This window comes from Perca fluviatilis, chromosome 12 (genome assembly GCF_010015445.1).
Source record: "Perca fluviatilis chromosome 12, GENO_Pfluv_1.0, whole genome shotgun sequence".
NCBI lineage: Eukaryota > Metazoa > Chordata > Actinopteri > Perciformes > Percidae > Perca > Perca fluviatilis.
In genome coordinates this window covers 33,273,423-33,294,897 of record NC_053123.1, presented here as the reverse complement: position 1 = coordinate 33,294,897, position 21,475 = coordinate 33,273,423, and the positions used below count along the sequence as shown (strand labels likewise).

General features: G+C 41.5%; 1 protein-coding gene across 1 annotated transcript in view; it reads right to left on the bottom strand.

Moving 5' to 3' along the window:
- Window positions 1-1,612: 1,612 nt before the first annotated feature.
- The window catches only part of LOC120569408 (abl interactor 2-like), a 61,094-nt gene continuing 41,231 nt past the window's right edge, over window positions 1,613-21,475 (bottom strand). Inside the window, exons 6-11 of the mRNA XM_039817279.1 lie at window positions 15,913-16,065; window positions 12,133-12,176; window positions 7,846-8,031; window positions 6,999-7,079; window positions 5,594-5,782; window positions 1,613-2,117 (exon numbers count right to left, since the gene is read on the bottom strand). Of these exons, the coding sequence (XP_039673213.1) occupies window positions 1,942-2,117; window positions 5,594-5,782; window positions 6,999-7,079; window positions 7,846-8,031; window positions 12,133-12,176; window positions 15,913-16,065 (829 nt within the window). The 3' untranslated portion in view covers window positions 1,613-1,941. The remainder of the gene's footprint in view (window positions 2,118-5,593; window positions 5,783-6,998; window positions 7,080-7,845; window positions 8,032-12,132; window positions 12,177-15,912; window positions 16,066-21,475) is intronic.

Sequence of the window (21,475 nt, the reverse complement as noted above, 5' to 3'; positions counted from 1 at the left end):
TGCGGCCCGTAGAGCAGACGCCACTAGAGACCTCCGGTGGCCGAGCCGGCTAACTTGAATGGGGATTCAATGATATAATCGTGGTAGATTCAATGATATAATCGTGCTAGGTTTCTAAATGTTATCGGACCGAATTAATCAAATTCTAACAGTGAAGCGAGTCATTTCGCAGGGGTTGTGACGCTAAAAAAAGACTCCACTGGTTTACAGACCTCTCTTTCTCCGCGTTAGTCTGCGGGGGGAAAGTATTTTTGGGTCGGAGGGCGTCACGTGACGGGTCAGGAGTTGTAGTTCCACTGTTCGTTCGGAGCTCCTGGAGTTATATAAACAGCGTCTTTTGGACAATGCACTCAGACATGGAGTCACACTGAATCGGCTTCAGGTCGGTGTGTTCAGATTAAACTGAGTTCTGACTCAAAGAGGAAGGAAAAGTGAGATTTCGCTGAATTATTTTTGTGATTTCTGGAAAACATAACCGGTTATGTCGGCACCTTGAAACCAATTTCTCGTGATCACAAGAACAACAAAATATGAAAATGCATCTTTTCTTGTCGTCTCTGAGATTGTGTGTAGGAACAGAAACGTTGGGATATATATATATATATATATATATATATATACACACAGTACAGGCCAAAAGTTTGGACACACCTCATTCAATGTGTTTCTTTATTTTCATGACTATTTACATTGTAGATTCTCACTGAAGGCATCAAAACTATGAATGAACACATATGGAATTATGTACTTAACAAAAAAGTGTGAAATAACTGAAAACATGTCTTATATTTTAGATTCCTCAAAGTAGCCACCCTTTGCTTTTTTGATAACTCTGCAAACCCTTGGTGTTCTCTCAATGAGCTTCATGAGGTAGTCACCTGAAAATGGTTTTCACTTCACAGGTGTGCTTTGTCAGGGTTAATTAGTGGAATTATTTCCCTTATTAATAAAAAAGCAAAGGGTGGCTACTTTGAGGAATCTAAAATATAAGACATGTTTTCCTATTTCACACTTTTGTTAAGTACATAATTCCATATGTGTTCATTCATAGTTGTGATGCCTTCAGTGAGAATCTACAATGTAAATAGTCATGAAAATAAAAAAGGAAACGCATTGAATGAGAAGGTGTGTCCAAACTTTTGGCCTGTACTGTGTGTATGTATATATAAAACAACATTAAGACGCCTGAAACGCCTCCCAGTCCTCCAACAGGAGAACGTATTAATACTTATTTGAGAACATAATCCGAACCAGCATTAGGAAACCCCCGAAATGCAAGGCCTTATGGGTATATATACCCCAACCCGCCCACTTCGCTCTGCATCAACCAAACTGCTTGCTGCCCCCTCACAGCGAGAGAGAACTAATCACTCAACGTAATCCCGACTGTTCACTGTCCTGGCTCCCAAATGGTGGAACGAGCTCCCCATCGACATCAGGATGGCTGAAAGCCTACACATCTTCCACCGAAGGCTAAAAACACATCTCTTCGGACTACGCCTCGGATAAACATTATAAAAAATCAAAAAAAATCTAGAACCTGCTCTTTCATATGTCTCTTTGTAGCTTTGCTTATTTAAAGCTAATGTACTTGCACTTACTACTTGTTGTCTGGAGTTTGAACCTTCACAGTTGAAAGCACTTAATTGTAAGTCGCTCTGGATAAAAGCGTCAGCTAAATGACATGTAATGTAATGTAGAAAGAGACGGATGTAAGAACAAAAACAAAGTCTCACTTACAGGTTCTGATTCTGTCCAATGAACTACACTCACACTAAAATATTAGTGAAACTATGATGCTCCGATTGATTTGTGGGACTCTAAAGGAAATTAACAAACGGAGGCGAGTCATCTTCTCTCTTCCGGTTCAGATCCGAGACGCTGAACCGCAGCGAGACAACGCGCGACCGGAGACAAAGACACACAAACAAGAGTCCCTTGTCAGTCGGCGTAGTGCATGATGGACTCCACGTAGTTTCCCGGGAAGAGGCCGGTGGTGGCGTTCATCACGCCTTCGTACCAGCCGTCCTCGTTCTTCTTGATGACGTAGATGATCGACCCTTCCTGGAACGACAGCTCGTCCTCTTTGTCGGCCGCGTAGTCGTAGATGGCCACCACTGGGGGGGCGACAAACACACCACAATATTACTATCCCTCCTGTTGTCCTCGGGTCAAATTATTTTTTCATTCATCTTTCAACCAAATTTTAAAACAACGTGGATGGCTCCATACAACCGTTACTCTTCACAAGTTCAATAAATGATGAGTTCACTACTTTCACTGAATTTGGGTGTTTTATAAGATTTTATAGCATTTGAAATTATTATTTTTTATAAAAGAACATTAAAAAAGTGACAAAAAAAAGTAAAAAAAAAGGAAGAAGTGCTTAACAAGGTCCAAAATCAAAGAGATAACATACAGTACAGGCCAAAAGTTTGGACACACCTTCTCATTCAATGCGTTTCCTTTCTATTTTCATGACTATTTCCATTGTAGATTCTCACTGAAGGCATCAAAACTATGAATGAACACATATGGAATTATGTACTTAACAAAAAAGTGTGAAATAACTGAAAACATGTCTTATATTTTAGATTCTTCAAAGTAGCCACCCTTTGCTTTTTTTGATAACTCTTCAAACCCTGTTCTCTCAATGAGCTTCATGAGGTAGTCACCTGAAATGGTTTTACCTTCACAGGTGTGCTTTGTCAGGGTTAATTAGTGGAATTATTTTCCCTTATTAATAAAAAGCAAAGGGTGGCTACTTTGAAGAATCTAAAATATAAGACATGTTTTCAGTTATTTCACACTTTTTTGTTAAGTACATAATTCCATATGTGTTCATTCATAGTTTTGATGCCTTCAGTGAGAATCTACAATGTAAATAGTCATGAAAATAAAAAGGAAACGCCATTGAATGAGAAGGTGTGTCCAAACTTTTGGCCTGTACTGTGTGTATGTATTATGTATATGTATATATATATATATATATATATATATATATATATATATATATATATATATATATATATATATATAAAACAAAAAATTTGTGAAATAACTGAAAACATGTCTTATATTTTAGATTCCTCAAAGTAGCCACCCTTTGCTTTTTATTAATAAGGGAAAAACTTCCACTAATGAACCCTGACAAAGCACACCTGTGAAGGTAAAACCATTTCAGGTGACTACCTCATGAAGCTCATTGAGAGAACACCAAGGGTTTGCAGAGTTATCAAAAAAAGCAAAGGGTGGCTACTTTGAAGAATCTAAAATATAAGACATGTTTTCAGTTATTTCACACTTTTTTGTTAAGTACATAATTCCATATGTGTTCATTCATAGTTTTGATGCCTTCAGTGAGAATCTACAATGTAAATAGTCATGAAAATAAAAAGGAAACGCATTGAATGAGAAGGTGTGTCCAAACTTTTGGCCTGTACTGTACACAAACAATACATGATATACAATACAAAATAGCCAACAGTAAAAAAAAGGTAAAGATATCAAAGGTCAACTAGAATTGAAAGCCAACACGTAGTAATGGGTCTTAAGCAGGGACTTAAACGTTTCAATGGTCCGAGCTGTTCTTACATGAATAGGTAAACTATTCCAGAGGTTTGGAGGAGGTTTTAACCTGGATCTGGGCACTGATTGGACGACCTCAGTGCTCTGACAGTCGTGTGTACATGTAAAAGCTCTGATAAATAAGAAGGCGACAACCCATTTACACAATTAATACAATTTTAAATTCAATCCTGAAACAAACAGGAAGCCAGTGGAGCGTGGCCAAAACCGGTGTAATGTGGTCGCGCTTTTTGGTCCCGGTTAAAAGTCGAGCTGCTGCGTTCTGGACTAACTGTAACCGACGAAGGGATGACTGATCCAATCCAAACAGGTTCAGGGTTGGAGTCCGACCTGTGACGATTTCCTGCATGTCTTCCCCCCCCACTCTCTCTCCCCTTTCTCACCTAGCTGTCCTGTCAAATATTAAAGGCGGAAAAGCCCCCAAAAAATTATCTTGAAAAAATAAAAAAAACTTTTTTTATCGCTCGTTTTTGTCGCTTATTTGAATTTTTTTGTCTCTTTTGCAGCAGAGAGTGTTATTTACATAAACTTCTGGTGTACTTACAAACTTTCCAATCCATCGTTTTATGAGTACATAACCTATTTGTACTAGTGTAGAAGTTTGGTATCATTTCGGGCATTATTAGTGGGGTAACTTACGAGATACAAACGTGGATCCATTAGCCTCTGCGCTAAGCTATTCAGCTGATAATGCTACTCTACGCTAACTCTCCCAATGTTCGACCCAGGTGAAAAAAGCTTCTGGGGGGTGTTTGGCTCGAGGTCATGGTGCAAAGGACCCTAGGGTGAAATTACTCCGAACCTTCACTTTAAAGAAGGAAAAGAAAACCCCCAATACTTCTAGAATCACAGACTGATCTCATAAAGTGGTGTATGTATGACACGCCAAAATTGTATGCCGTTTTGGCGTGTCATTAAGACGCATAATGGCTTTTTAGCGCGTTTATCAACGCAATTCGGCCGCCATTGACCTACATTACGATTGAATTGTCGCCGTAGCGAGTAGTGTAAATGGGCTGATGGGTAAAACACAGGACTTTTCACCCAGGAGAGCCGGGATCACGTCCCACATGTGCCGATTTTCAGCCGTTATTTTATTTTATTTTTTTTAAGCCTTCCCCCAATGTTTCTTTCCTAAACCCAACCGTTTATTGTTTTCCTAAGCGTGTTTTTGTCGTTATTTTCCATGTTTTTGTCACTTTTTTGTGTTACTATATTTTTTTGAACGCGTGTGACGTTCTCGCGATAACACGTTGTGTGTATGTTTACATCAGCTGTCTACAGCGTAGACCAGGGGTCACCAACACGGTGCCCCCACGGGCACCAGGTAGCCCCCAAGGACCCAATGAGTAGCCCTCAGGCCTGTTCTAAAAATGAAAATTGAATATTGATATTATCTGTTTGCCACCTTGTTAAGTCATTGTTGATAATTATTGTGAGAAATCATTAACGTGATCAGTGTCTTCACATAGATGAGTGTCATTAATCATTAATAATCATAAATAACTATCATTAATCATTAATAATCATATATAACTATCATTAATCATTAATAATCATATATAACTATTAATAATCATATATAACTCATTAATCATTAATAATCATATATAACTAAATGCAAACTGAGTACATTTGTTATTTCAGAAGAGTGTATCAAACTGGTAGCCCTTCGTATGACTCAATACCCAGGAAGTAGCTCTCAGTTTCAAAAAGGTTGGTGACCCCTGGCGTAGACATACACGTGGATAGCTGAAAATGCGCACAGATAACACGCCATTTGGCTTTAGGAAAGTGGCGTGTATGTTTACGCAAAGTCATGATGCCACGTTGAGAATCACAATAAATGAAAATCACAACACAAGTCTAATCGGCGCCCATGTTTAGGGAAAGAATGGAATCGGGACAAAAGCATATCGTCCCAGCTCTAGTGTTGTGGTTTTCTGCACTACAGTAGTTCAAAGTAAAAGGGGGGACAGTCCGGACTCTGTTTTGGTGTACGGACCTTTCTCCAGGTAGCTCCTGGGGGCCCAGGGTGGGTCCTCCTCCGCGTACGGGTCGCTGTACTCCACCACGGCCGAGTCCTCCTCTTCACGCCCGTCCTCCAGCGGCTGGGGACTCGGAGTAAGCAGAGGCTCCTCGGGCCCCGATTGGCTCTCGGCAGCCGGGTGAGAGGGGGCAGGGGTGTCGGAGACTGGAGGTGAGGTACGTACGTTAAATAGATGAGACGGACTTGGATTTACAAGTAAAGACACGTATGGAAACATTTCTGTGACAATGTTTACATGCACATAATATTCCAGTTTTTGCTTTATTCCGAAAAAAGACAACAGTCCTCTAAGCCAGTGTTTCTCAAATGGGGGTAAGTTTTTGTCAGTGTTTTTGAAGTTTGTCACTTTTTGTCACTATTGTCGATCTGTTCTTGGGTGCCTTGCTTCCTTCCTACCTTTTTTCTACTGTCTTCTTTTTTTCTCCAAGTTTGTCGAAGTTTTTGTCGCTTTTTTCAAAAAACAATTCTGCCTTTTTCAAGGTTTTTGTCACTTTATTTTTTCCAAGTTTGTCTTCCTTCTTTCTACTGTGTTTTACAAGTCTGTCGATGTTTACGAAGTTTTTGTCGCTGTTTTCTAAGTTTCTGATACTATTTTCCACCTCTTCTTGCCTTACTTCCTTCTTTCTACCGACTTTTTCCAAGTTTTTAAGTTTATTTTAAAAGTTTCTGTCGCCTTTTTTCATCAGCATTTAAATGTTTTTGAGTTACATTGCTGTTGTTTAGTACATCTAAGTTTGAGAACCAGTGCTCTAAGCTGTTTAAACGTCCAATGAAAGTGAATATTTTTGCACTAATATTCTCGTTTACATACAGCCGTGCAAAATAGGATGTGTTCAAGGTGTTCCAGCGGTGGAGGTGCGTCCGAACACAGCGTCCCTCTTTCGTTCCTTCAACCAGCTCCTTGAAAAGGTCGGCTCGTATCCAAAAACATGCTGATATCCGAGTCTTTGATGATGTTTAAAAGTAGCTGTGTTTCTCCTTCTTATCGGGTCTGCAGCCCTGCAAACTGTCGACTGGTTGGTTTGCGTACAGCAGCCATAGCAACGTATTGAGCTGACCGTAAGCTGTAAACAACCGAGAGGCCGTAAACTGTCACAAATTGCAGTAAAAACCCAGATTGAGACGCATACACTGAATGCGCTGTATGCATGTCCAAAGAACGCCTCTAAAACCTGAATAATACCGGAATATCCCACACGTCTTAATCTGGAAATGCTATATTTAAAAAAAGGCCAATAGAAACAGAATATGCTGTTTACATAACATGTATTATATTCATAATATTGTCATATTCAGAATATTAGTGTGCATGTAGAAATACTCTGTGATGCATGATTGGAAACCAAACAGTTATACTCACTGGACTCCTGAACTCGAGCAACGAAACCCATCAGAGGAAGCTGAGGACTGAACTGGAGGAGGGAGGGGGGCGGAGGGGAGGCTGCCGACACACAGACACACAGACACACACACACACACACACACACACACACACACACACACACACACAGAACAGACAGACACAGACACGCACACACACACACACACACGCGCACACACAGAATAGAACAGACAGACACAGACACACACGCACACAAACACACACACACAGAACAGACAGACGCACACGCACACAAACACACACAGACACGCACACACACACACACAAGCACACATACAGAATAGAACAGACAGACACAGACACAGACACACACACACACAGAAACACACACACACACACACACAAACACAACAGAACCGACAGACACACACACACACACACACACACACACACACACACACACACACACACACACACACACACACACACACACACACACACACACACACACACACACACACACACAAGACTCCTTATTAAACTAATAATCACAATAAGAGTTGTATTAGGATGAAAATGTCTCATGTGCACCTCGGTCTGAATTCAGCTACAACAAAACCCTTGAAAGAATGAATGTCAAAAAAAAAAAAAAAAAAAGAGACAAAACGCTGAGAAGAAAAAGAGACAAAAATGTCGAAAAATCAAGCACTAAAAACGTCGAAAAAAAAGAGACAAAGTCGTGAAAAAAAGAAGTGCCAAATCTTTTATGAGAAGCTACAAAAACCTTGAAAAAAATGACAAGTCTGAATTAAACCGTAGAAAAGGCTGAACCGTGTGACCAGAACCAGGATCAGACGGAGCGTACCTGGGCTTTGGTTGTAGTAGGGGCCACCGTTGATCTGGTTCTCCGCTCCGATTGGCTGGCCGGTCACAGAGGGGGGCCGTCGGTACGGCAGGGACCCCCCCACCTGTAGAGCCTGCTGTCGGGGCTGCGGCCGGTTCATGCTGAAGAACTGAGGGACGATGTTACCTGACACGGCACAGAGAGAGACTTTACACATTCAGCCTCCTTTCTCTACGCTGAACAGCTGTTTGCTACGTATCGGTTTCTGTATCCCACTATGGCCACGCCAAGACCCGCCCTACGAAGCAGCTCGATTGGTTGGGGTTAGGCGGGTTAGTGGTTAAGGTTAGGGTTAGGGGATTGGTCAGGGGATAGGACCTGTACATGTAAGCATGGTCGCCTGGCCAATAGTAGTGCGTGAATGCTGTTGAAGGGCGGGTCTTGGCTAGTGGCTGTAATTCTGCACCAAGGCTGAATTTCTGGAAAGAGACTTCAGATACAGTATTAGGGGACCACTAAGGTCTATATAAAAGAGACTTCAGATACAGTATTAGGGGACCAGTAAGGTCTATATAAAAGAGACTTCAGATACAGTATTAGGGGACCACTAAGGTCTATATAAAAGAGACTTCAGATACAGTATTAGGGGACCACTAAGGTCTATATAAAAGAGACTTCAGATACAGTATTAGGGGACCACTAAGGTCTATATAAAAGAAACTTCCAGATACAGTATTGAGGGACCACTAAGGTCTATATAAAAGAGACTTCAGATACAGTATTAGGGGACCACTAAGGTCTATATAAAAGAGACTTCAGATACAGTATTAAGGGACCACTAAGGCCTATATAAAAGAGACTTCAGATACAGTATTAGGGGACCACTAAGGTCTATATAAAAGAGAACTTCAGATACAGTATTAGGGGACCACTAAGGCCTATATAAAAGAGACTTCAGATACAGTATTAAGGGACCACTAAGGTCTATATAAAAGAGACTTCAGATACAGTATTAGGGGACCACTAAGGTCTATATAAAAAGAGACTTCAGATACAGTATTAGGGGACCACTAAGGTCTATATTAAAGAGACTTCAGATACAGTATTAGGGGACCACTAAGGTCTATATAAAGAGACTTCCGAGATACAGTATTAGGGGACCACTGAGGGTCTATATAAAAGAGACTTCAGATACAGTATTAGGGGACCACTAAGGCCTATATAAAAGAGACTTCAGATACAGTATTAGGGGACCACTAAGGCCTATATAAAAAGAGACTTCAGATACAGTATTAGGGGACCACTAAGGTCTATATAAAAGAGGACTTCAGATACAGTATTAGGGGACCACTAAGGCCTATATAAAAAGAGACTTCAGATACAGTATTAGGGGACCACTAAGGTCTATATAAAAGAGACTTCAGATACAGTATTAGGGGACCACTAAGGTCTATATAAAAGAGACTTCAGATACAGTATTAGGGGACCACTAAGGTCTATATAAAGAGACTTCAGATACAGTATTAGGGGACCACTAAGGCCTATATAAAAGAGACTTCAGATACAGTATTAGGGGACCACTAAGGTCTATATAAAAGCATCCAAAGAGCACCATGTCATGGGACCTTTAACTATAGTTTAAGCCTTTATGGCATAAGAGTGCATTGTGTACCAGACAGATAAGCAGAAACACAGGAAAGGTAGTTTAAGTTACAGAACAGACGAGGAAGTTGCACCACAAGGTCCCGACCTGTACATGTAAGCATGGACGCCTGGCCAATAGTAGCGCGTGAATGCTATTGAAGGGCGGGTCTTGGCGTGGCCATAGTGGGATAAAAAAATATCGTGGGCTGCACAATATCAGAGTCAAATGTTTTAACGGAGGTGGTTTTGGAAATCTCTTTTTTCTCTCTCCATGAATCAAAAAATACTGTCATATAACAGCCATAAACAAATCCATTTTCTCCATGATTTTATGATTTAAAATGTTGCATAAATCAGGCTGTGAACAATATCTGAACAAAGCGTGAAAAGCTTCAGAATATAGAGAGGAGTGAACTGCAAGTGCTGCTGAAGTGGAGATTTGAGAGGGGGAAAAAAAAAAGGGAGAGAGAGAGAGAGAGAGAGAGAGAGAGAGAGAGAGAGAGAGAGAGAGAGAGAAAGCGATGGGAGAAACCCCCGCACTGGGGTGAGGAAGAGGAGGAGGAGAGAGCGAGGGTAGGCAGGTCGCGTTGGAGTAAGTGTTGGGTAAGGTGCGGGCAGGGCTTCAGAAGGTGCTTGAATTGCGTGGTTTGGTTGAGGGGTGAGTCAGCCGGCTGCTGGGGAGGGGAGTTTGGTGGCAGGGGGGCGCTGGGTTGAGTTAAGGTGGCGGTGGAGGAAGAGGAGGAGAAGGAGGAAGGAGTTGGGGAGGGGGAGGAGTTAGGAGCAGTGGAGGAAGAGCTAGCTGGTCCAGCAGTCGGGGAGACTTCAAGGAGGAGCGTGAAGAAGGAAGCAAGGGAGGGAGGGAGGGAGGAAGGAAGGAAGGGAGGGAGGAAGGAGGGAGGGAGGGAGGAAGGAAGGGGAGGAAGGAAGGAGAAGAGAGGAAGGGGAGGAAAGAGGAGGAAGGAGGGAAGGAAGGGAAAGAGAAGAGGAAGGAGGGAGGAAGGGAGGAGGGAAGGAAAAGGAGGGGAGGAAGGAAGGAGGAAGGGAGGAAGGAAAAGAGGAAGGAAGGGAGGAAGGAGAGAGGAAGGAAGGAAGGAAGGAAGGAGAAGGAGGGAGGAAGGAAGGAAGAAGGAAGGAAGGAGGGGAGGAAGGGAGGAAGGAGGAAGGAAGGAGGAGGAAGGAGGAGTGGAGGAGGAAGGAGGAAGGAAGGAAGGAGAGGAAGAAAGGAGGAAGGAAGGAGGAGGAAGGAGAGGAAGGAAGGAAGGAAGGAGAGGGAGGAAGGAGAAGGAGGAAGGAGGAGGAGGAGGATAGGAAGGAAGGAGGAGGAGAGGAAGGAAGGAGGAAGGAAGGAGGAGGAGGCAGGAGGAAGGAAGGAAAGGAAACACAGAGTGACCAGACCCAAAACCGAGACCACATGACAGCAACAAAACGTGTGCCTGTGTGTGTTGCACTGTGTACGGAAGGTGGATGGCGAAAAGACGGGCGATGGAATGACCACAGCCACAGCGCACACACACACACACACACACACACACACACACACACACAGAGACACACACACACACACACACATTTTATTTTAGGGTTTCCCGTGTCTTCTGGATTTTTCCTCTTTGAAAACATTTAAACTGAAACTTCCTCAATATCAAGAGTTTCAGTCAGTTTCAGTCAGTATATATATATATATATATATATATATATATATATATATATATATACACATACACAGACACACACACATACATATACATTGAGGAAAATAAGTATTTGAACACCCTGCTATTTTGCAAGTTCTCCCACTTAGAAATCATGGAGGGGTCTGAAATTGTCATCGTAGGTGCATGTCCACTGTGAGAGACATAATCCAAAAAAAAAAATCCAGAAATCACAATGCATGATTTTTTAACTATTTATTTGGATGATACAGCTGCAAATAAGTATTTGAACACCTGTCTATCAGCTAGAATTCTGACCCTCAAAGACCTGTTAGTCTGCCTTTAAATTGTCCACCTCCACTCCATTTATTATCCTAAATTAGATGCACCTGTTTGAGGTCGTTAGCTGCATAAAGACACCTGTCCACCCCATACAATCAGTAAGAATCCAACTACTAACATGACCAAGACCAAAGAGCTGTCCAAAGACACTAGAGACAAAATTGTACACCTCCACAAGGCTGGAAAGGGCTACGGGGAAATTTCCAAGCAGCTTGGTGAAAAAAGGTCCACTGTTGGAGCAATCATTAGAAAATGGAAGAAGCTAAACATGACTGTCAATCTCCCTCGGACTGGGGCTCCATGCAAGATCTCACCTCGTGGGGGTCTCAATCATCCTAAGAAAGGTGAGAAATCAGCCCAGAACTACACGGGAGGAGCTGGTCAATGACCTGACAAGAGCTGGGACCACCGTTTCCAAGGTTACTGTTGGTAATACACTAAGACGTCATGGTTTGAAATCCCGCATGGCACGGAAGGTTCCCCTGCTTAAACCAGCACATGTCCAGGCCTGTCTTAAGTTTGCCAACGACCATTTGGATGATCCAGAGGAGTCATGGGAGAAAGTCATGTGGTCAGACGAGACCAAAATAGAACTTTTTGGTCATAATTCCACTAACCGTGTTTGGAGGAAGAAGAATGATGAGTACCGTCCCAAGAACACCATCCCTACTGTGAAGCATGGGGGTGGTAGCATCATGCTTTCGGGGTGTTTTTCTGCACATGGGACAGGGCGACTGCACTGTATTAAGGAGAGGATGACCGGGGCCATGTATTGCGAGATTTTGGGGAACAACCTCCTTCCCTCAGTTAGAGCATTGAAGATGGGTCGAGGCTGGGTCTTCCAACATGACAATGAGCCGAAGCACACAGCCAGGATAACCAAGGAGTGGCTCTGTAAGAAGCATATCAAGGTTCTGGCGTGGCCTAGCCAGTCTCCAGACCTAAACCCAATAGAGAATCTTTGGAGGGAGCTCAAACTCCGTGTTTCTCAGCGACAGCCCAGAAACCTGACTGATCTAGAGAAGATCTGTGTGGAGGAGTGGGCCAGAATCCCTCCTGCAGTGTGTGCAAACCCGGTGAAAAACTACAGGAAACGTTTGACCTCTGTAATTGCAAACAAAGGCTACTGTACCAAGTATTAACATTGATTTTCTCAGGTGTTCAAATACTTATTTGCAGCTGTATCATACAAATAAATAGTTAAAAAAAAAATCATACATTGTGATTTCTGGATATTTTTTTTTAGATTATGTCTCTCACAGTGGACATGCACCTACGATGGCAATTTCAGACCCCTCCATGATTTCTAAGTGGGAGAACTTGCAAAATAGCAGGGTGTTCAAATACTTACTTTCCTCACTGTGTATATGTATACATACTGTATATGTATATTGAGGCTTTGTCTGTGATTGCAGAACCCACAAAACATCTCATGGATATGAATTTCATTTCGAGTCATTTTTAAAAAGGAACGTAAAGACAGAGAAGCTGCCGGGAGAAAAGAGGACGTTAGAGCGGCAGAGACGCAGAACGCCAAACGGACGAAGACAACGAAGAAAAGACAGGAGGTCAGCTGCCTGTAGACAAACAGCAGAGCAACAGCAGAGCAAGAACACACAACGAGTCCAGTCACTGTCGGCACAGAAGCAAACAAACTGACGACAAAAAGCTGCCAACGCAGACTCTGATTGGCTGACTGGATGATGACACAGCTCTGATTGGCTGACTGGATGATGACACAATGACATCAACTGCAGAGGAGAGAAAGGAAACTAAGTCAGAAATGAATAAATGAACGGTGAAGACAAGCAGTTAGTTGATGCTGTTAGGATGAAAGCAGAAAGTCAGTTAGTTCGAGAGGCACGGAGACAGTAGGGGTGGGGTGGGGGGGGGAAATCAATAGAGCATAGTATCGCAATATTTTTCGTGGCAATACTGTATTCGATACACAGACGCCAAGTATCGGTCTTTTATGATATATGTGCTGGTCAGTCTGTCTGCTTGACTATCCCCATTTTGCAGCAATACAACTTGAAGTGAGATGAACAAACATAAAAACACATGTTGACAACATTTTCCTTTTGGGGGACATCATTTGAAATTGGGGGAAAATTTGAAGTTGGAAAAAAGGTAAATATATATATATATATATATATATATACAGTACAGGCCAAAAGTTTGGACACACCTTCTCATTCAATGTGTTTCCTTTCTATTTTCATGACTATTTACATTATAGATTCTCACTGAAGGCATCAAAACTATGAATGAACACATATGGAATTATGTACTTGTAAAAAAGTGTGAAATAACTGAAAACATGTCTTATATTTTAGATTCTTCAAAGTAGCCACCCTTTGCTTTTTTTATTAATAAGGGAAAAACTTCCACTAATTAACCCTGACAAAGCACACCTGTGAAGGTAAAACCATTTCAGGTGACTACCTCATGAAGCTCATTGAGAGAACACCAAGGGTTTGCAGAGTTATCAAAAAAAGCAAAGGGTGGCTACTTTGAAAAAATCTAAAATATAGACATGTTTTCAGTTATTTCACACTTTTTTGTTAAGTACATAATTCCATATGTGTTCATTCATAGTTTTGATGCCTTCAGTGAGAATCTACAATGTAAATAGTCATGAAAATAAAAAGGAAACTCATTGAATGAGAAGGTGTGTCCAAACTTTTGGCCTGTACTGTATATATCGCAGAATATTGCAGAAAATCGCAATAATATATTGTATCGTGACATAAGCATCGTGATGATATCGTATCGTGAGGCCTCTGGTGATTCCCACCCCTAGGAGACAAGTTAGTGAAAGAATTAGAGCACGTGGGTCAAACTAGAGGCCCGCGGCCCAAACACGGCCACTTATGGTGTTTTTCCATCACATGGTACCTGCTGGCCTCGACTCTACTCTACTCTACTTTTTAGTGTTTCCATTATGACTTTTTTAGGGATTTATGTCACAAAAGAATGAAAAAAAGTATCTAAAAAAGCAGCAAAAACGATGAAAAAGCAACAAAAGAAAAAGAAAAGTGACAAACGCTGGAAAGAGCAACAAAAATATCAAAACAAGCAACATGCGTTTGAAAAAGGTCTGAGATATTTGACTTCTGAGAGATTTTCGGAGTCTCAACGTGGACAAGTCTGCCACCTTCTGCTTTGAGCGTCGCGTGATTACAGATTGAGTTACGGTCTTTTATGGTTTGGTGCACATATAGCCAGAAAAGAAAAGACAAAAACGTGGGAATAAAAGCGACAAACACTTTTGAAAAAAGCACCCAAAAAATGGCCGAAATAGCGGCAAAAATGTCCCCAAAAAAAAAAGTGCACAAACGTAAAAAAATAGCACCAGTATGCATACTGTAGACACACGTTGGTGTTTCTATTTAATTTTAAAAAGGTCCCATGACATGGTGCTCTTTGGATGCTTTTATATAGACCTTAGTGGTCCCCTAATACTGTATCTGAAGTCTCTTTTATATAGACCTTAGTGGTCCCCTAATACTGTATCTGAAGTCTCTTTATATAGACCTTAGTGGTCCCCTAATACTGTATCTGAAGTCTCTTTATATATACCTTAGTGGTCCCCTAATACTGTATCTGAAGTCTCTTTTATATAGACCTTAGTGGTCCCCTAATACTGTATCTGAAGTCTCTTTTATATAGACCTTAGTGGTCCCCTAATACTGTATCTGAAGTCTCTTTCTTTATATAGACCATATTGGTCCCCTAATACTGTATCTGAAGTCTCTTTTATATAGACCTTAGTGGTCCCCCTAATACTGTATCTGAAGTCTCTTTATATAGACCTTTGTGTGTCCCCCTAATACTGTATCTGAAGTCTCTTTTATAGAACCTTAGTGGTCCCCTAATACTGTATCTGAAGTCTCTTTATATACACCTTAGTGGTCCCCTAATACTGTATCTGAAGTTTTTTTATATAGACCTTAGTGGTCCCCTAATACTGTATCTGAAGTCTCTTTATATAGACCTTAGTGGTCCCCTAATACTGTATCTGAAGTCTCTTTTATATAGACCTTAGTGGTCCCCTAATACTGTATCTGAAGTCTCTTTTATATAGACCTTAGTGGTCCCCTAATACTGTATCTGAAGTCTCTTTATATAGACCTTAGTGGTCCCCTAATACTGTATCTGAAGTCTCTTTATATAGACCTTAGTGGTCCCCTAAAACTCATATTAATGTTAAAAAAAACCTCATAAAGTGACATTTTCATGCCATGGGACCTTTAAAATGGGGGGAAAAAAGTAGTAAGATAAAGAATGTAATGCTTTTTGCACCAGACACTAAATATATATACATAAAAGCAACTAGAATATGAAAAGAAGCGATGTGCAGTGATCCATTCCAAGAAGTCAAAGATATTTGGGGAGTGGTGAATTCCCGCTGTGTGGTCCGCCCTGTTCTACACGCCGCCACGGCTACCTGTAGGTTCGGGGTCTGTGGTTGAGCGTGGCGGTGCGGCCCGGACTGGGCAGCTGTCCCACGGCCGGACTGTTCCTGGTGGGGCTGGACACGTAATCGTTGGGCACCACCGGGGGGCGCACCGGCTCCAGGGTCCTGTAGGGGGAGTTCTTCCTGTACATGTGAGGGGGGTCGGAGACAAGAGTTAAACGGAGGAGGTCCTGTCCTGAAGACTTGGTCCGGAAAACTCTCTCGAGAGCCTGGAACAAAACACGGGCTCAGTTCATGTTAGAGTGACACATTTAAATCTGCAACATCTGGGACTCAGAAACATGGACTCCCAAAAGTCTTCTCGAATCGCTACAGGAAAGGTACCCGATAGGTGAAAGGAATTGAGTGCCATATTGGCAATATTAATATTAATATTATTAATGTAATAATGCTAATAATATTAATAATAATAATAATAATAATAATGTAGGTGTAAAAGTGTTATATGAAATATAATGAATACTGGAGTATAATAAAATTATATGAAGTGTAATTTAGATGTAAGTGTATGAAGAGTATTGTGGAATGTAAAGAGAGAGTGTAAGTGTGAAAAGTAATGTGTGAAGAGAGAGTGTATTTGTATATATTAGTAATAATATAATATGTGAGTGGTAATATGTTGAGTGTATAATATGTCTATTTTAGTAATAGTATGTATATTATTATGTTTAATATTAATAGTAATATATAGAAAGTATGTGTAGAAGTAGTATGAATATAATATGAAGGTGTAAAGTGTTGTAAGAAGAGAGTATTATTATAATGGTTTAGTGTTATAATGGAGGTGTAGGGTTATTTGTGTGGGGTGGTGTGAAAGGTTGTTAGTGTGTGGTGTGTGTAAGTGGTGTATGGGTGTTGTGTGTAAGTGTAGTTGTGTGTATATGTATGAATTGAGTGTAGTGGTGTGGTGTTTTATTGTGGTGGTGAAGGTTGTAATGTAGGTGTAGTGAAGTGTGTGTATGTAGTGTTGTTATTTGTGTGTGTGGTGTGTGTGGTGTGTGTGTGTGATGTGTATGTAAGGATGAGTGGGGAGAAGGGGTGTATGGTGGTGTTAGGAAAGTAATATAGTTGGGGGAGTGTGTGATGTGTGTGTATTATGTGAAGAGTGTGGGTGTGTATATATGTAAGAGATGTGGTAAGAGTGGTGAGTGTGGGGAGGGGGAGGTGTGTGTGGTTAGGGGGGGTGTGGTGGGGTGTGGGGTGAGTGGTGGGGGGGGGGTGGGGGGTGTGTAGTTGGGGGTGTGGGGGTGTGGTTGTGGTTGTGTTGTGTTGGTGGTGTGTGTGTGTGTGTGTGTGTGTGTGTGGGGGGTGGGTGGGGTTTTTGTTGGTTTGTGTGTGAGGGTTGTTTGTTGTGTGTGTGTTGTGATTGTGTTTTGTTGTGGGTGTGTTGTACTTTTTGTTGGGGGTGGTTTGCGCCGCCCACACACACAGCTGGTTTTCTGTGGTGAGGGTTCTGCAAGGCGTGATGTACTGCTGCTTTCAGCACAGATTCAAAGGCTTTACATGCATTAAAGGAATTAAAATGAAGCGATGGGTGTCAGTTTACTTATGTTGCATCTTCAGAAATGACCCTGTTTGACGCATTGTATTTTGTTTATTATCAAGTATTTATTAGTAATACAGTGGAAGTGGTAGAAATGTGAATGTTGGTTAACATGAGACACAGCCATCTTCCATCTGTAAACAAACCGGGAACTATATTCTCAGACAGGCTTGCTGCGAGCATATCACTCCGCCCAAGTACTTTATTCTTCCCACTCAAAAAGCGATATTACAAATGTATTTTCAGACATTTATCTACTATTTTAATCATATACTAACACTACTTTGTGAACCTAAAGACTTTGGTAAACTCATTTCAAGCATTTCCTATGTGTCTGTGTATGTGTGTGAGTTGTGTGAGTGAGTGTGTGTGTTTGTGAGTTGTGTGAGTGAGTGAGTGAGTGAGTGAGTGAGTGAGTGAGTGAGAGTGCGTGTGTGTGTGTGAGAGTTGTGAGTGAGAGAGAGTGTGTGAGTGATAGAGAAAGTGTGCGTGTGTGTGTGTGAAGAGAGAGAGAATGAGTGTGAGAGTTGTGAGTGAGAGAGAGTGTGTGTGTGAGTGTGTGCGTGTGAGAGAGAGTGTGTGAGTGTCTGTGTGAGAGTGAGAGTTGTGTGAGTGTGTGTCTTTCTCTGTGTGTGTGTATGTGTGTGTGTGTGAGAGAGAGAGAGTTGTGTGTGTGTGTGTGTGTAAATATATTATGTTTGTGATTTCAAGGGTGCTGTATTTCTACTATATATATCTATGTATATGTGTGTTTTATTCTTGGATATGTAATGAAATACACTTAAAGAGCCACAGGAGGGTGCTGTAGCTCTCTTATCATAACCCCAACCACAGACAGCATATAATTATATTAACTGTCATTCATAATTAAATAAAACATTAAATGCTCATAGATTTCAGGGTGGCGGGTACATAGATATAGCATAATGATTGATGGGTAATTATAGAATATTTCTACGTTAAGGTGTTTTCTTTTGGCTGTCAGAGAAACACAGAAATCTGTTCTGGGTTATGTTTAAAGGTGTGTGTGTGTGTGTGTGTGTGTGTGTGTGTGTGTGTGTGTGTGTGTGTGTGTGTGTGTGAGTGTTTGAGAGAGTGTGTGAGTGTGTGTGTGTGTGTGTGAGAGAGTATGTGTGTATGTGTGTGTGTGAGTGTTTGAGAGAGTGTGTGTGTGTGTGTTTGTGTGTGTGTGTGTGTGTGTATGTATGTATGTATGTATGTATGTGTGTGTGTGCGCGTGTGTGTGAGTGTGTGTTTGAGAGAGAGAGTGTGTGTGTGTGTGTGTGTGTGTGTGTGTGTGAGAAAGAGAGAATTTGAGAGTGTGAGAGAGAGAGAGTGTGAGTGTGTGTGTGTTTGAGAGAGTGTGTGAGTGTGTGTGTGTGTGTGTGTGTGAGAGAGAGTGTTTGAGAGAGTGTGTGTGTGTGTGTGTGTGTGTGTGTGTTTGAGAGAGAGTGTGTGAGTGTGTGTGTGTGTGTGAGAGAGAGTATGTGTGTATGTGAGTGTGAGTGTTTGAGAGAGAGAGTGTGTGTGTGTGTGTGTGTATGTGTGTGAGAGAGAGAATTTGAGAGTGTGAGAGAGAGTGTGTGAGTGTGTGTGTGTGTGTGTGTGTGTGTGTGTGTGTGTGTGTGTGTGTGTGTGTGTGTGTGTGTTGGCTGTGAGAGAAACACAGAAATGTGGTTATGTTTAAAGGTCAGGATGTATTTTTAGAGAAGTATGAGTCCTGCAGCATCCCAAACTGGAGAGAAACACAGAAGACGGACCAATGAGCATCATCGACAGATAGACAAACAGGGGTTATAATGAGGATATCACCCACAGTGTGTGTGTCTCTGTCTGTGTGTGTGTGTGTGTGTGTGTGTGTGTGTGTGTGTGTGTGTGTGTGTGTGTGTGTGTCTGTGTGTGTGTGTCTGTGTGTGTGTGTGTGTGTGTGTGTGTGTTGTGGTATAATGAGGATATCACCCAAAGTCAACTCAAACACTGCCAGTTAGGTCAGTAGAAAGAAGCACGAGCATCGTATAAGTAGAGCTTTAATGTCTGTGAGAGAGAGAGAGAGAGGGAGAGAGAGCATGAGTGTGTGTGTATGTATGTGTGTGGGTGTGTACATATATGTGTGTGTATGTATATGTGTGTGTGTGTGTGTGTGTGTGTATATACGTATGTGTGTGTGCAGGCTTCAAAATTAACTTTTTTGTCTACCTGCCAAAATGGCTAGTGAATGTTCAAATATTACCAGCCACTCAATAGATTACCATTGGGTTTTTTGGCTGGTGAGTGAAGCAAATCTACCAGCCACTTGCATATTTCACCAGCATTTGGCTGGTAAACGGTGCCAATTTTGAACCCTGTGTGTGTGTGTGTGTGTATAAGCATCGTATAAGTAGAGCTTTAATTAATTAGTCGATTGACAGAAAAATAATCACCAAATATTTTGAATAATTGGTTCATTTTTAAAGTAATTGTAATTGTAAACTGCTGTTTCCAGCCTCTCAAATATGGAGGTTTCCTGCTCCGTTTTATACGGAGCTCCTAAGGGGACATGAGCAAAAAAAAAAATCTAAAGTTATAGTTTTATGTGCGCACGCAAAACCTTTTCACATGCGCACATGAAAGTTTCGTGTGAGCACGCAAAACTAGTGTGGGCCCATGAAAGCCGTAGCCTGGGCCATAGGCCTAGTGGAGACAGCTAGTGAACGACCACAGTAAAGTTCATTAGCTGCACTATATTTCAATCTAGGTCATCATTATAAGGACATTGTTGCTTTGCTTGCAAGTCGTCACCAATATATTGTTTTGATAAGACATTCAAAATGTATTTAATCTGTTCCGGCGCATTAAGGGATACAGCGAATTACTTTCATTTATGAACAGTTACAAACATCTGGCCGACTCACGGATATAGGTGGATGTAGGGCCTACACGACATGCAAGGAGAATGGATTAACAAAAGGAAAATGAATGTTCGATTAATACGAGAACTAAACGAGATAATTCTAAAACGCTTAACGTGAAAAAGCTTAACAGTGGTTAAATGTACCTAAACAACGATCAATGATCCCCAAATTTCTCTCTCATATTGCTCCTCGTAACCACTGAAAACTGTCAAAAAATCTAACCCAAAGTCCAGTTATTATGGATGTTACCTGACGTTAAGAGTTTCTGCTTCACATTTTCAGCAGGGCAGCAGAGCGGCTGTGGGTTGACTCCCCACGGTTCTCATGGGCTGTGTAAGTCCTAACGTGAAAACGCTTAACAGTGGTTTAATGTACCTAAACAACGATCAATGATCGCCAAATTTCTCTCTCCTATTGCTCCTCGTAACCACTGAAAACTGTCAAAAAATCGAACCCAAAGTCCAGTTATTATGGACGTTCTCTGACGTTAAGAGTTTCTGCTTCATTGAGGCTATTGTAGGAAAAAGCTTAACGTGGTTGTACCTAAACAACGATCAGTGATCACCAAAAGTTTTCAGTGGTTATGTGGAGCAATATGAGAGAGAAATTTGGTGATCGTAGATCGTTGTTTAGGTAGCATTGAACCAAGTTAATCGACAGAAAATGAAAATAATCGTTAGTTGCTGGTATTATAAATAAGTAAATAATCACATTTTCTGTCGTGAGCAACTGAAAATACACAAAAACAAGAATTATACAAGAATGTGAAAATGATGTGTGACTAAGAGTGTTTCTGAGGTTAGTTGGTGGGCGCTGTGTGTCAGTGTGTGTATGTGTGTGTGAGTGTGTGTCAGTGTGTGTATGTGTGTCAGTGTGTGTATGTGTGTCAGTATGTGTGTGTGTATGTGTGTCAGTATGTGTGTGTGTACGTGTGTCAGTATGTGTGTGTGTATCTGTGTGTGTGTCTCTCTGTCTGTGTGTGTGTGTGTGTGTGTGTGCTCTCTCTCTGTGTGTGTGTGTGTGTCTCTCTCTCTGTGTGTGTGTGTGTGTGTGTGTGTGTGTGGTGTCTCTCTCTCTCTGTGTGTGTGTGTGTGTGTGT